This window comes from Acinonyx jubatus, chromosome E4 (genome assembly GCF_027475565.1).
Source record: "Acinonyx jubatus isolate Ajub_Pintada_27869175 chromosome E4, VMU_Ajub_asm_v1.0, whole genome shotgun sequence".
NCBI lineage: Eukaryota > Metazoa > Chordata > Mammalia > Carnivora > Felidae > Acinonyx > Acinonyx jubatus.
This window is the reverse complement of record NC_069395.1, coordinates 66,472,213-66,487,640: the sequence shown is the minus strand read 5'-3', so window position 1 is coordinate 66,487,640 and position 15,428 is coordinate 66,472,213. Positions and strand designations below refer to the sequence as shown.

The window sequence follows — 15,428 nt, the reverse complement described above, 5'->3', positions numbered from 1 at the left end:
CCTCCTCCTTTTCTCTCTCTGACAATTTCCCCTCTGCCTCTTTTGTGGGCTCTGCTCCGTCTCTCTAACCCTTCGAGCTTGTGGCTGTTCCCCAGGTTTGCCGTTAGTCTCCTTTTCTCACGCTGTCCTCCCACGCTGTCCTCCCACGAGGAAGGCTCCCTGATGCCCTATCTGCTGATGACTGCTGCTTCACACCCCTCCTGCAGTTTCTGACGGAGACACCAGCTCAGCTACCCGAGGGCTCCACCTGGATGTCCCGAAGCTCAAGCCCGGAACTGAACGCCCCGTCTTCCCCAATCTCCTCCTAGCTTACTCTTTTTTCCTGGCCCCGTACAGGGTGACAGCTGGAGCCCTATGAAAGGCATTGAAAAACTCATCTATGGTGGCAGAAAGCAGATCAGGGATCGTCTGGTGGCAGGGGTGGGTGTTGGGGGGGTATTAAATATAAAGTAGCACAAGGGAACTTTCTGGAGATGAAGAAAGGTCTCCGATCCTGATTGTGGTATTGGGCATATTGACCAATGGGTATACACACGTATACGTTGGTCAAAATGCAGCGGACTGTGCGTTTAACACCAGTGTGCTTTACTGTACGTAAAATATAACCAAACAAACTTGGTGAAAGCAAGCGTCACCCCACTGCCTGGAGAGCCAAGGCACATCTCGTACCCTGGCGCAGGGCACCCTGGCTTCTTCTCTTCCCCCCGCCCCTACACACCCGCACACTCCCTGCTCCCAGATCTGAAGTGGGCCTGGCTGTCCCAGGCACCCCCGGACTCCGCTAGAGCGCCGGCGACCCCCAGGCCACCGCGCTTCTTCCGGGGCCCAGCGAGCCACATAAAGGTCCGTCGCCCAAACTTTTCGGTTGTACTCCTGCGTTTCTGTCTCCTCCTCCCTCGCTAGGCTGCGGGCGCGACAGCCGGACCCGGTGGTCTCCGGGCTCCTGTCTCCTGCGCTTCCCGCCCAGCGGCTCCACCGCGGTAGCGGGACCCTGGGCCTGACCACGCAGTTCCGCTCCTCCAGTCCTGCAGGGGGCGCTGTGGCACCCTGCCACCTGTCTCCCGGCTCTCTACTCCTCCCGGCGAGCTCCCAGACGCGCACGCTCGCGGCTCCGCCCCTCCTGGTAGCATCCCTCCTTCCCATTGGGCGAGGGCGGGCCGGGCCGTCCAATGGGACGGGGCGTTGGTGCGAGGAGGCGCCGCCATCTTGGGCCGCTGGGTCTTCGCACCGGTCGCTGGCTCCCCGAGGTGGGTCGGGTCGCGCCGCCTGCGGTCGCGGGCCTCGCCTCCTCTCGCGCTCCGCTGCGGCCCCACGATGCCGCAGTACCAGACCTGGGAGGAGTTCAGCCGCGCGGCCGAGAAACTCTATCTCGCCGACCCTATGAAGGTAAGTCGCCGGCGGGGCCGCGGGTCAGGATGTCTTCCCTGCCGCCCGCGCGGCCTCCGGAGCTTCTCCAGCCCCCTGGCCGGTGCTGGCGGTGAGCGGAGACGGACTCTCTCCTCCCCGGGGAGCGGCCGGACGGGGTCCTCGCGCGGCCCTGCGCATGCCCTCCTCGCCCCCAGGCCCTCAACCTCCGCGGCGCCTTCGCTGGGTTTACGTGTCTCTCAGGGTAGGGCTCCTCCCCCTGCAGCCGCGGCCCGGGTGCCCTCTTACGACCTCCTGCAAATAAAACCGGGACGTTTGTCTGTCCCCGCCGAGACCCTTGAAAGAGGCCCCCCAGTTGGGAGGCATCCGCACCCCTTAGAATCGTGGTTCTTAACCTTTCGGAGGTCGGTGCCCTCTTGAGTAAGTGAGAGTGCTTGCACCCTTTCCCCAGAACATCAGCGTTTGCAGATGGGTTTAGGGGGCTCGTTCACCACCGCCCCAGAAGTCGTAAGTAGATGCCAGAGGTCAGGTCACCGTTAAAGGGCACGGAAGTCCCAGTGGCGGGAAGTTAAGCCTTCGGGTCTTGATTTTTCTTCCGCTGGAGATTTTATTTATTTTGTTGTCATACCCAAAGAGTGTTTAAATAATGGGGCGCCTGGGTGGCTCAGTCGGTTGAGCATCTGACTCTTGATCCCGGCTCAGGTCATGACCTCAGGGTTTGTGAGTTCCAGCCCCGCATCCGGCTCTGTGCTGACAGCTCGGATCCTGGAGCCTGCTTCGGATTCTGTGTCTCCCTCTCTCTGCCCCTCCTCTGCTCATGCTCTGTCTGTCTCTGTCTCTCTTTCAAATATAAAGTAAGACATAAAAATAATAATAAATAGGTCCTTCCTAATTAAAAAGCTTGCTAGGTTTCTAGACCTAGAAAAGTAGCAAGAAGCTGTAAGACAATAAAAAGTCCATTCTTTACAGTAAAAGGTTGCAATGATAAGAGGTGGTGGAACGGGTTAGATGTTTTGGGGGTTGAGTATGTTGTTTATGACCGGATCCCTGGCTCCTCCATTGGTCGACTTCCCTGTGTGCAGGGACACTGCTTCTCCAGCTCCAGCTGCGGGGACAGTGCGGCCCAGGACTCGCGTCCAGCAGTACCCACAGCTACCAGAGTGTTTGAAAACAGGGCAAAGAACATACACGTTCCCATCAGGAGCCATCATGTTTCAAGAGCAGGGTTGGGAAAATGAAAATAAAATGGTAGTTACAGAGGATTGCTGTGAACACGGCCAGTCTAGAAGAGGCCAGAGGGGGAACCTTTCAGCTCCTCACCCCATAGAAAATCCCAGTGCCCTGGAAACCTCTGCCTCCTCATGACAGCCTTCTGCGGGTGTCTGTTGTTTTATGGGGATGAGGGGAGGAGTGCGGAGGGGGAGCTGGACCAAGTTTTCTTGGGCGCCTTCCAGGTGACAGCCATTCAGGTCCTTCTGCGTGTGATTTATGTGAGCAGTTAAGACCCTCCCTGGAGGGAAACGAACAGTCTTTGATACGTTAGCTGGTTTGCCCGGGGTCTAAGAGGTGAAGCCAAAGTTCGAACCCACTTCTCTAAACCCCAAGTCTGAGCTCTTCCTGCCGGTCTGTGAAGACGAAGAGACGTTTCCTGGGGACTCTGGAGCCGGTCGTGCGGAACCCTCTGTCCTCTTCCACCCGTTGAACCCGTCAGCACACCCGCCACCTTTAACGTCGCTGGAGACGGTGTTCCCGCTGGACCACGTAACAACCTCCTAGTCGGTCCTTCTGTGTCTCCGGTCCCTCCTTCATTCACTCAGGCCACACCGTCTGAGACAAAAACCGACTTCTCTGTTTCCTGCTTAAATGGTGTGTTTACACCGATTGCCGGAGAAAGTCCAGGCTCCCGGTCCACAGTCTGACCCTCTCCAGGCTTTCTGGCTTTTCCTCCACTCTGGTGCCCTGACTTTCCAGAATTGTCTTCGTCCATGCAGCTGCTTCAGCTTCTCTCCTGCCTTCTTCCCTAGAAGCAGAACGGCATGCATTTCCACAGCTGCCTTCAGGAAGCCTTCTTACACCTCCCCTTCCCCCAACTTAAATCATTGTTTTCTCTTCTAGCATTTCCCCCCGCCCCGAGTATGCCTTCGTGGGATTTGATCCGTGCTGTCCTCTGTCTGGTGTTTTGGTTGAACTCATAAGAAAACAAGAACCTGATGGCTTTTTCTCTTTGTGGCATCTGACCTGGTTGTCTTAGGTGCCCCCTGACTTACAAAATGGACCCTCTTACAGTGACTCTCATTTCTCCTCATGAAGCCAGCAAGCATTCTTTTAACAGAGAGATGACTTTACATAGTTGTCGTGCTTTGTACATTGTAAGGTTTCATTGTGTTTCTGGAAAGCTGATTATTTAAAACATGCAGAACGGAATTAAGTAGCCCAATAAATAGAATCGGGTGTCCAAAGATAATCTAGTTGTAATTTACATAAGTGCTTGGTGAGTTCCCTTTTGCCCTTCACAAAACAAATCTCATGGTGGCGGCCTTTTTGTCCCCCAATCCTGGGAGAGCAGAGAGCATGATGGGAAAGGCTGTAGGTTACAGCTCTTAATACCCCTTTTTATATTGTTTCCAGACTTGTCTTGAGATTTCAGGTTCTACATTGTAACCATTTTAAAAACGTTCCTACTGGGGCGCCTGGGTGGCTCAGTTTGTTAAGTCTGACTTCAGCTCAGGGCATGATCTCACAGTTCAGGGGTTCAAGGCCCGAGTCGGGCTCTGCGCTGACAGCATGGACTCTGCTTGGGATCCTCTCTGCCCCTTCCTCTCTCGTGCACTCTCTCTCTCGTTATTCTTAAAAAAGAATCATGTTAGCAAAGTTGTGAACTCTGTCGGGAGATGCTATCTTTTAGGTGAGTCATTTTCTTGGCTGTCTAACCGTAGCATGCCGAGCAGTGAAAGGAATTGTGTAGCATGGCGCTCAATGTAGGAAATATTTTGGAAAAGTTGAAGATGGAGATTTCTTTCCAAGACAGAGTTCTGCTTTTCTGTCGTAACACATCGTGTCGTGCCATCATGATAAAGACGTGTTTGTGTCCGAATCTGCCTCCTGAGAGCCTGGAGGAGGGATGGCAGGGACTGCCGCGGCAGGGCTTCCTGAGACGGATTTGGACCCAGACACCCCGTCTGCTGTTTTTCCCACTGCTTTTCCCATCATTCCTCTGTGGCGGGGTGGTGGGTATTGCAGGGTAAGGAGAACTTTCTCCTCTACCCCCCTTAGGTTTAGTATTTAAAACTGGGGACCCGCAAATCACCCTGACAGAGGACAAGAGTAACAGAGGAAAAAACCCCGACACGTGTGCACATGCATGAATGTGCACGAGTTCACAAAGCAGTGTGACTGAGGAGACAGAATCGGGGCCTCTAACCTGTCTTACCAAGGTCCTAAAGTGTGGAAAGGAGGGTACCCAAGGGAAAGCGGGTTTGGAACTTCCGGGAAGAAGAGTATGCTGTGGGAATGTGTGGTAAATGAGAGTCGTAAGGTTTGCGATGCCCTCTTTTCCCAGTAAGGAAGAAAGGGACACCTTTACTCTTAGAAATTTATGTCGGGGCGCCTGGGGGGCTCAGTCATTTAAGCATCCGCCTTTTGATTTCAGCTCAGGTCATGATCTCAACGTTGGTGGGTTTGAGCCCCACGTTGGGCTCCATGCTGACAGCACAGCCTGCTTGGGATTCTCTCTCTCCCTTGCTCTCTCTGGCCGTCCCCCTTGCACCTGCGTGAGCGGCTCTCTCAAAATAAATAAACAAACTGAAAAAAAAAAAAAAAAAAGAAATTCATGTCACTTTTACAAAGGTTCATTTATGTCCTGCTTGTAGCCAGAAGGGGCAGAGAGAGCTAATTGCTCTGAGCTCGGGTCAGTCCTTATGCCAGAGTGATAGGTTTGAGGTGGCATGGTGGGGTTCCCTTCAGTAAATAGACCGTCCCCAACTTAACGTTGGTTGGACTTTCGGTGCTGCAAAAGCAATATAAGTTCAGTAGAACGCATGCTACGAATTTGAATTTCGATCTTTTCTTGGGCCGATAATCAGCAGACAACGCTCCCACGAAGCCGGAACCGCCGGTAGCGGGCCATAGCTCTCCATCGGCCATGCCATCAAGAGGATAAACAGCCGGTATGCTCCAAACCCCTCTGTACCCACTCAGGCATCGTTTGCAGTGTGGTGTTCGACAAATTACATAAGACGTTCAGCATTTTGTTATCAAATAGGCTTGGTGTTAGATAATTTGGCCCAACTGGAGGCTAATGTAAGCGTTCGGAACGTGTTTCAGGTCCGCTAGGCTGTGATGTTTGGTAAGTTACGAATGTGAAATGCATTTTCGACTTAACAATATGTACTTTTTTAAGATTTTATTTTTAAGTAATCTCTACACCCAACGTGGGGCTTGAACTCAACAACCTCAAGATCAAGAGTCTACTGAGCCAGCCAAGCACCCCCTTTCTTAAAAGTGATTTCTACACCCAGCATGGGGTTCAAATTCACAACCCTGAGATCAAGAGTCAGATGCTGTACCGACTAAGCCAGCCAGGCGCCCATGATATTTTCAATTTATGATATTTTCATCTGACGGTGGGTTTATTGGGATATGACCCCATCATAAGTCAAGAAAGGTCTGTGTATCCTAAACCGACTGAACCACCCAGGCGCCCTTAAGAAAGGTCTGTGTATTCTTAATGCCGAACCACCTGAAGAGTCTCCTGGACGTTCCCTGCGTGTGGGTGTGTCTTGGGAATTTTCAGTACATCTCTTCCAACTGGCTGCAAATAAAATACCCGGCTTTCAAAAAAGTCTTTGAAAAACGAATTGTAGCGATAGGAATGGACTGAAATACCTTTTCCGACCTCATTTCGATAATAGCAAAGATGCTTCTGGGTGTTTTGGCTATTAATTCTAAAAGAGTGCTTTCAGCGTACCTGAAGACTAAGTTATTTTTGAAAAATGTCTTCTGACTTCACTGTTTCTAAATGTGTATTTTTATTTCAGGCACGTGTGGTTCTCAAATATAGGCATTCTGATGGGAGTTTGTGTATTAAAGTAACAGATGATTTAGTTGTAAGTATACATTTTTATTTGTTGCATACTTCCAGACTTGTTGGAATTAATCCTTTTGAAATTACTTATGTAGCATTTATACAGATCGCCTGTTAGGATGCTTACTTTGCATTTTGTCCCAAAGTCAACCTCATTCTAGAAGCTGCCTTTATAGACTTTTGGGGAGTAACTTCCTTCATCAATACGGTATGTCAGGTGTAATTTAATTACTTTCAGACTTGAAGCGAGAGGAGTGTGGAGACCCAAAGTGGACGCTCCTTATGAGCGTGTGAGAAGGTGATGGTATTTGAACACAGGTTCTAGGCTTTATAGTCCACCCTCTCTCCTTCCCCGTCTGCTCTGTCTTGTCACTTGCACACATCCCAGTAATCCCTCGGCCCCCTGCCACCTGCTCCCCACCGCCAGTGGCCGTCTGCTGAGCTACTCTCCCCTGAGCTACTCTCGTCTGCTGAGCTACTCTGGGTGAGACCCCGTCAGCAGCCCCTCATTTTCAGACCTCATGTTCTCATCAGCTCGCGTGTTACCAGACCTCCCTGCTGCTCTGATACAGGAAACCACTCTCCGGGGGGAATTATTTTGACATCTGTGGTTCCGTTTTATTTTTTTTCTCTCTTCTCTGTTTCATTCCTCTTTGCTAATAAATATTGGTTTCTCCAGGATTCTGTCCTTGGCCATCTTTCCATACTGCTTCTGGAGCGGTCCGTTCAGCCACGGAGCCCAGGACTGCCTGGGTCTAGGCCTGTCTCCAGATTTGTACATTTAGCTCGTGCTTTTCTCCTGACTTGCCGCCCAGCTCTCTGTTGAGCATCCTCGCGTCGGTGCTTCTCGGAATTAGCCCGTCTAGAGTGGAACCAGACTGCCACCTCCCGTTTCCTGGCCTTGGTCGGTTACACTCTCACCCACCTGCTCGGAACCCTAGGATCATGTCAGGCTCGCTCCTTTCCCGTCCTCACCTGCACTGTTCTGCACTCGAAGAGCGTGTATTTTGATCCTCTCACGTGCCCACGTGCTCGCCCGGGCCTTCGGGAATGACCGACCCGAGCGCCCTCGTGTCATGTCCTGCCACCAGGGCCCCGTCTTCGCTCTTCTCCCCTCAGTTCAGGGCGTCGTCCTCACCGGGCGAGCCTGCCAGACCGGTCTCCTGACTGTGTGCCTGCCGCCAGTTCATCTTCAGTGGCCCCGAGGGACTTCTACAAACACACATTTGCTCATTAGGACCCTGCCGAGACACCTTAGTGCCTTCCCCATCGCTGCTCGCGTGGCCGCAACCTCGTGTCCCCTCCACCCTTCGCCTTTTCTGTTACCTGGGGGCTCCTGGGACCTGCGGGCTGTCGTGAGCTTTCCGACTTCTCCGTGCTTCGGAGGGATCTGTGTCCGTGTCTGCAGCTCTGAATCCCACCCCCGCCCCAGTGTGGCAAGACTGATGCTTCTCTTCCCAGACCCAGCTCAGAGGGTTGCTTCCCTCCAGCTTTTCTTTTTCACTCTCTTTGTCCTGTATCGTCATTGTTTCATCATATTTGTCTTTGTAGTAGATTGTGGGCTTCTGAGAGAACAGGGAGCAGAGAATTCTTACCTGTGTTGCTAGTGGTTAGCATGATGATGTCTTGACCCGGAGGGTACTTAGCGAGCAGGCGTTTATTTTCCATTACTGTTTTCGTAAGGTTTAGTTTTTTAGGTTCTCTCTACGCCCAACGCGGGGCTCGAATTCACAACGCCAAGATCAAGAGTCGCTCGCTCCATTGACTGAGCCAGCCGGGCGCCCCGGTAAACATGTTTTTCGTAGGTTAGTTCTTTTAAACATCTTATAGTGACTGGAAATCACTTTTTGTCTCCGGTTACGTATTATACTTTTGCATCGTATATTTGTGTTGAAGGTCCCATTGTCGGGTTGCACAAATTCAGACTTTGCGTGACCACCACGTGTTCCGGGAACCACTTAAGTTGGGTGAGGTCACTGGAAACGTGAGACAGGACAGGGAAGCGGAGGTGCAGTCGGTCAGACCTGGAATCAAGGCGTTCGAATCCTAGCTCGGCCCTTTCCCGGCCCTTCAGCCTTGGAGAGGTTTGGGCCAAAAGTTTGGCTTTCCGGGCCTCAGTTTCCTGACCTGGAAGCGCCGGCGGCGGCGGTCACTTACCCGACTGGGGCGTGGCCGTAAGCCACCTGTGGGAAAGGACGCGGCTCTGCCCCGCCTCTTCTCGGGCCGCACGCGTGTCCCTGAGCCTCGAGCGTTCACTCTGAGGATCGTGTGACGGGCACAGAGTGGAAACTGCTGCGTTCTGTGTTTAAAACAGCAAACAACACAGAACTGATGTTCACACAAATTGAGGACCTTCCGCGTCTGGTTGTGATTCTGCCTGGTTCAGGACTCCCGGGTGGCAGTCCTGGGGAGGACTTGATGCATCACTCCTGTGATTCCTGTGACCAGATCGAAATACAATCTTCTGTTTCTTTGTTAAAATTGCTGACAGTTAGTCCGTGTTTGGAAGGAAGCAGACACGGTTGAACCCATTCTCCTGAACAGTAGATCTGGGAATCCGCTCCAGCGGTAAAAATCTGGTCTCTACTCACCCTTGAAACAAGTTTGCGCACCTCCCTTGCTAATGCGTTTTAATAGTTAACGGTCCCTTCGCAAACTCAGCCTTGGGCTACATTTATTGCTGTCCCCATGTGGCTTTGGCTTTTCTATAGTCCCATTTGTGCATCGGTTTTTCCTCCTCCCATGACTGATTTAAACATCTTCTATGAATCTGAAATCTTTTTTGTGAGACCGGAGTGACAAGGCAGATCCATTCGCCCTCACGGCCTCATCACGAGATTGTCACACATCCCACGATGTGCGAGCAAACATTTTCAGTAAGTGATTTTGGAGGGCAGAGTGGATTCAGACCATTTGGGGATGATAAGATCGAACTGTAGATTACTTAAGTTGATGAACATTATTGCAGGATCGTTCATTCCCTTTGTTTAAGGCTCATGTGAACCCTTCAGATGGGCCGGAGAAAAATGGACCTATTATTACAAAATGAGGGAAAGAGCTGCCAGCTGAAATTTGATATTTTTGAAGACTGTAGAAAAATGGTATTTGAGAGACCTCCGGCAGGTCTTAAGTACCTGCCTAGTGAACAGTGTAACTTACAGCAAAGAAGAATTTGGTTTGGATTAAACATCGTACATCCCTTCAGCATATCAAGGTTGGACAGATTTATGCGGTTTAGTGGAGGCAGTGACCAGCTGTGAGCAAGTGATGCTGGATTTTCTCTTAAATTCTCATTACTGCCTCCTCCCCATCTCCCGTTTGCGGTAGGAAAAGGGGTCCTGATCCGGCTATGCTTTCCCCAGTATAACTCCATGATTTATGACCAGATCCCAGGGGGAAATAAGCTGATTCCAATCCTTGAGTCCTCATCAGACCCCACAGCAGGATTTAGCTTATTACTTAATTGGTCATTTTTGAGACACCTCTGATAGAGTTCATTTCATTTTTTTAATTTACAGCAGTGGAGTTGGGAATACTGTAAGATACTAAAGGAATGTAATTGCTGGGGTCTTAAAAACCTGAGTGTATTGGGGCGCCTGGGTGGCTCAGTCTGTTACAGCTTCCGACTTGGGCTCAGGTCATGATCTCCTGGTCCGTGAGTTCGAGCCCCGTGGCCGGCTCTGTGCTGACAGCTCAGAGCCTGGAGCCTGCTTCAGATTCTCTGTCTGTCTGTCTCTCTCTCTCTCAAAAATAAACATTAGAAAAAGAAAGAAATGATTGTATTTGCCTTAGTATGACCTCTGGAGGGAATGGGATAAAATGTGGTAGGAAAGACTCAGGTTTGTACCCAATCCTACATTTGCTACATTGTTAATCCAGTTTTACGAGTTAATGTGCGAGTTAATGTGCACTTTTGAAATTTCTGACAGTGTTTGGTGTATAGAACAGACCAAGCCCAAGATGTCAAGAAGATTGAGAAATTCCACAGTCAACTAATGCGACTCATGGTAGCCAAGGAATCCCGCAGCGTTGCCATGGAAACGGACTGAATGGTTTGGAAGGAAGATGACCCTTCTTTGGAAGTAAACATCTTTTGAATTTGAAAACAGTGTCGGGAGAGAAAATACTTTATGTAACTAAGTGGGCTCTTCAGAAGTGGGACATCGTTTTTTGTACTTTTTTTGTAATGTTTGCGTTAGAGAGCTAGGACTGTAAATGCTTTCAGGTAGAAAGCCTTTATTTATTTTTGGAAATTGAACAAGAAATGCATCTATGTTGGAAACTTTTTGCAGATCGATGTTGGGCGAAATACATAATTATTCCATGGTTAAGTTTGTATCCGTAATTTGAAAATGAGCTGTCAATAAAAGCCCATTCTTCCTTAAATTTAGTGAATCTGTCTTTAAAAGAAAATGAACCGTACACATTTTGCTGCATTGATAGGTTTCTTTTGGAGCATAACGATTGTGTCGTTGAGGACCCACCACCGTCGGGTACGGTGAGTGGAATTCTGTGCACAGCAACACGCCTGTCTGTGGGCGAGGCATCTCAGCTGTGTCTCCAAGTGATCATGGAACCAAGTGTGCTTGACCTAAAACGTTGCGGCTTTAGCCTGCAGTTTTTACCATAAAGGATTCGTAGTATCATTCGCTTGTTGAGCAGATATTTGCTTTGAATCCAGCTTTCAGTGCCCGAGAACAACCGCAGTTACTTCAAGCGCATGGTCACTGCTGTACTGAGACCACCGTATTCCAGAAGGCCTTGCCACACGTTTCCCGTCTATGTTTTCTCAGAAGGGCTAACGATGTGACCCATGAAGTCTGCGGGTGTCTGCGCCACCGCTGCCCGTCTCTCCCTTCACCAGGATGTTGTGTGACTGTCACGATGTTATGTTGTCCGCTGAACCAGAAGTATGAGGTTATTTGATACTCATCGTATAATTGTAACCCGAGTTTCACCACCTAAATGTTCGCGTGTTGCTTCCTATGTTAAAATATTTTTTGTTAGGAATTTGTCGTGTTGAACAAATTTTAACCTGGGAAATTCCGTCAGCCATATGACTTTTTTCATGTTTCTGAGAAGTCTATGAAATATTATATGGATGTATGTTGTCTCTTGAAGTTTTTAACTTCTCAAGAATTCATTGATTTCTTGACTGGCATATACTATATTCATTTAGTCTAAAATAAGCCTAGTGATACTGTAAGTAATTTTTTTTTGTCTGTCAGTGCCTTTTATTACATGACTTTCTGTGAAGATCTATGTTGATGGCAAGGTGGTTTTCTTGGTTAAGAAAAGTAACATCAAATAGTAAAGGGTATTTTGCGTTTGTGGTACCCCCGCCGCCTAGAACGAATGGGGTCACTGGAGGATTTTTTGGATCTTTTTTCTCTCATTTACACCTTCCACTTCTTAACGGTACTTCGTAAAAATAACCTGGAAGGGACAGACTGGGATTTGGGGTCCTGGGGTCCTCGTAGCTCAGAGCAGAGGGCGCACGCACGCCAGACTCCCTGGCCTCCAGTCTTGGCCCCACTGCTCGCCGACCCTGGTCTCAGGATGCTTCGGACACCGGGCTCGCAGGTGCTCCTGGGACTTGACGAGGGCTGAATGGCGTCCCCTCTTTCAAGCCCTCAGCGCAGTCCCCGCAGCGGAAAGCTCCATCACAAGAGCTGTCGGCAGGAGGACAGTTCTCAGGGAAAGGGTATGGCCAGCCTTTAGTTTTATTTCATAATTTTAATTGAAGGATTATTTAGAGACAGCATCTGCCTTTTCTGCCGAGAGCTGTGTCTATTATTAAACGCTGCTTCTGGCAGCTGGGAAGTGAGACAAGACTGCCCGCAACAGAGCGTGTTCTTCTGTGGGGAGAAGCCGAAATCCTCGAACCTAAAACTTGTGTTTATTTGTCCCTGCACAAAATAAAGTTATTAGGAGAATCCGTTGGTAAACGTCTTGCATTTCTTAAACACCACATAAACAACAAAACAGCAAACATCATACGTTCTGAAAACTGCAGTGCCGTATCCTTCGTTGTTTGTTTTTTGTTGTTTTTTTAATCCTGTAGTGTTTCTAGACGCTGTAATCCGGCTTCCGGGGACGAATTTTCAGCACCTTGTCGGTGGCGTGTTTGATCCAACACTGCTGACGCTAAGACAAGCCAGGAGAAGTCACCGTGGTGATTGAGATTCCAGATGTAGTTAGCAGGTCAGATCGTCGCATTTCGTGTTTCTCTGACAAAGGCCCACTCTCTGCACCTTGTGAAGTGTTGCTGGTTGGCCACACGTGTTCTTTGCTGTCAAGGGTTGGCTTCTCCCCCTTGGGCCTCCTGGCCGGCCAACCTTTTGTCTTAAAAATAATCTTTCTCAGCCACAGCTTTTAAGTCACTGATGAGACGCGGGATTGGCAGAATTTTACAGTTGATACCGCCTGCTGCCCTTAGAAATACCTAACGTTAACAACCGCCTGGTGGGCATGGCCTTCACAGTATTCTAAAACCAGTTCAAAATGAGACATGTGAAATTAGTTGCCCAGGAGCAGGAAGAGGTCCCGTCCTTCCTGCGTACTGAAAATGAACCTAAAAACCAGATCCCTGTATTCACTGCGCCCCTACCGTGCAACCTAGTAAAACCCGCCTTGTGGTAATGGCAGTATCGTAGTAGTTCGTAGTATTTCTCTTCGAGACGCAAGGAAAATGTTCCCCTAGTACTGCGGTTAAAATTTATGAGAGCGGAAGAGAGTCCCAAGTATGGCATCCCTCTTGCGCTAGTTGGGGGGCGCCTGGTTGGCAGAGGAGAGTGCAGATCTTGGCCTCGGGGCCGCGAGTTTGAGCCCCGCGTTGGGGGTAGAGGTTACTAAAAAACAAAAGCGCCGGTTGGGCTGGTTCCCAATGAGGCGGAGCTGAGTGCGTGGAACAGCTGTTTGAGGACCGTGAGAGGAAACCGGTGGATGAGGGGAGATCAGAGTTTGAAGTACCACTGAGCCAGTGGTGAGTCCTTTCTCCCCTTCTGGTAGCCCCCAGCCTGAACTCGGCACACTGAGAACCTAGAAGTGAGTCCTGGGGCGCAGACAGGGGACCTCAAGCCCTCTCGGTCTGGCTCAAGGAGAAGGGTAACTCCTACTACGCCCAAGAGAGTGTAGAAATCCTTTGTTTTGGTTTTTTCGCTTGTTTTGTGTTCCCTTACAACCCTCCCCCCAGGCAATCCCAGGATGGTCAGGGCATCAACTATAGCTGTATTTCCAAGACGGTAAGAGCCAGTCTCCACTGCATTTTTCTCTGCCCTCCATCTACTTGGCCTGGGTGTAAACACCGCGGCAAAAGCAGTCTAGTGGCCGGAGAACGAGAGATAGAAGGAACCAGAAAGTACCAGAAGTCACAGAGAGGAAGAATTCAGAAAGTGACCTGGTAAATTGTTTGTGAACTCCTGGGTCCATTGCCAGCCTGCACGTATGTATGATCTGATCCTTTTCAGCAGACCAGAGACTCCGCCTGAACTAATAAAGAGACCACCACCCAAATCCCAGTCGGGCCACTGGGAGGCATTCACATGCAGTAGGTCCAAAAAGCACTGCAAAGATTTTGAAAGTTGAACTCCTATTCCCACTTGCCTTCTGAAGGCTAGGATTCCAGTGTCCGATCAGCTGTCAAAACATTTGCCTGATCTTATACACATGAAACTAACGTTTTATGTCAGTTACGCCGAAATTAAACAAATAAATCTTTGCCTGCAACCTAACCAGGTTGACTGCCTGCTGAAAGAAAAACCTGGTATTTTCCGTAGGATTTAAACAAGACCCAGTTTAATGATGTTCAGAATGTCAAGGAAACCGTCCAGAATTACCTGGCATACCAGGAAATGGGGAGAAATCTCAACTCTCAGAAAAAGACCATCTGGAGATGCTAGCACTGAGCTATCACAGATGTTGGGATTATTTGACAAAGACATTAAAGCAACTATTACAAAAGTGTTCCAGCAAGTATCAGGAATAGTCTTGTAGCCAATGAAAAAACCCAAATCACAGCCAAGAAATAGAAGATAGTTATGTATGTATGGAAGAACGAAGTGGAAATTTCAGAACTGAAATACACAGTAACCAAAATTAACTCCCAGAATGGTCTTTAGTGTAATGGAGGAAAGAACAAACTTGGAGATAAACCAAGAGAATTTAATCTGAAGAACAGAAAAAGATTCGGAGACAGCAAAGACACGAGCAGAGCTTCAGAGATCTGCAGGACGATAATACAGGGTCTGACATTTGTGCCTTCAGAATCCCAGGAAGAGAGAAGAAAGCATGAAATATTTGAAGAAATACTGGCTAGAAAATGTCACTCAAATTTGGTGAAAAACTTACACCTATAGATTCAGGAAACTCAGAGACCCATGCCCCAACAAGTACATTTTAATATCAAAAGATAGGTCCTAAAGAGCTTTAAAACATTGCCAAGAGAAATTAAGATTTAAATGAGTGAGCTATTGCATTCACATGTCAGAGGAATCCGTATTATCAAAGTGTCATTTTTCCCTAAATTGATCTATACTTCCATTGTATCTCTTGTATCTCTAGTTAAAATCCCAGTAGGCTTTTTTGTAGAAATTGATACTCTGATCTGAAATTCACATGGAAAAGCGGAGGACCTGGTCGAGAATAGGGAACAGACCCACACACACGAGGATAACTGATGTGTTATAGAAATGCAAAAACGAGTCATGGAGAAAGGACAGTCTGTTCAACAAATGGTGCTGAGATTATTAGATATTTGTTTTGGATTTTATTATGTAATCCACACCCAACATGGGGCTCAAACTCAACAACCCCAAGATCAAGAATTGCATGTTCCACCAACTGAGCCAGCCAAGTGCCCTGCAAATGTAAACTTTGGCCTCTGCCTTGTACCATACACAAATATTAATTTAAGATGAACCACAGGGGAACCTGGGTGGCTTAGTCAGTTGGGCATCTAACCCTTGATCTCAACTCAGGT

General features: G+C 49.0%; 1 protein-coding gene across 1 annotated transcript; it reads left to right on the top strand.

Moving 5' to 3' along the window:
- Positions 1-1,187: 1,187 nt before the first annotated feature.
- Positions 1,188-11,550, top strand: SRP9 (signal recognition particle 9). The gene is made up of 4 exons (XM_015064973.3): positions 1,188-1,386; positions 6,402-6,470; positions 10,378-10,530; positions 10,892-11,550. The coding sequence occupies exons 1-3, from the start codon at positions 1,315-1,317 to the stop codon at positions 10,495-10,497; spliced, it is 261 nt and encodes an 86-aa protein (XP_014920459.1). The 5' UTR covers positions 1,188-1,314; the 3' UTR covers positions 10,498-10,530; positions 10,892-11,550.
- Positions 11,551-15,428: the final 3,878 nt, after the last annotated feature.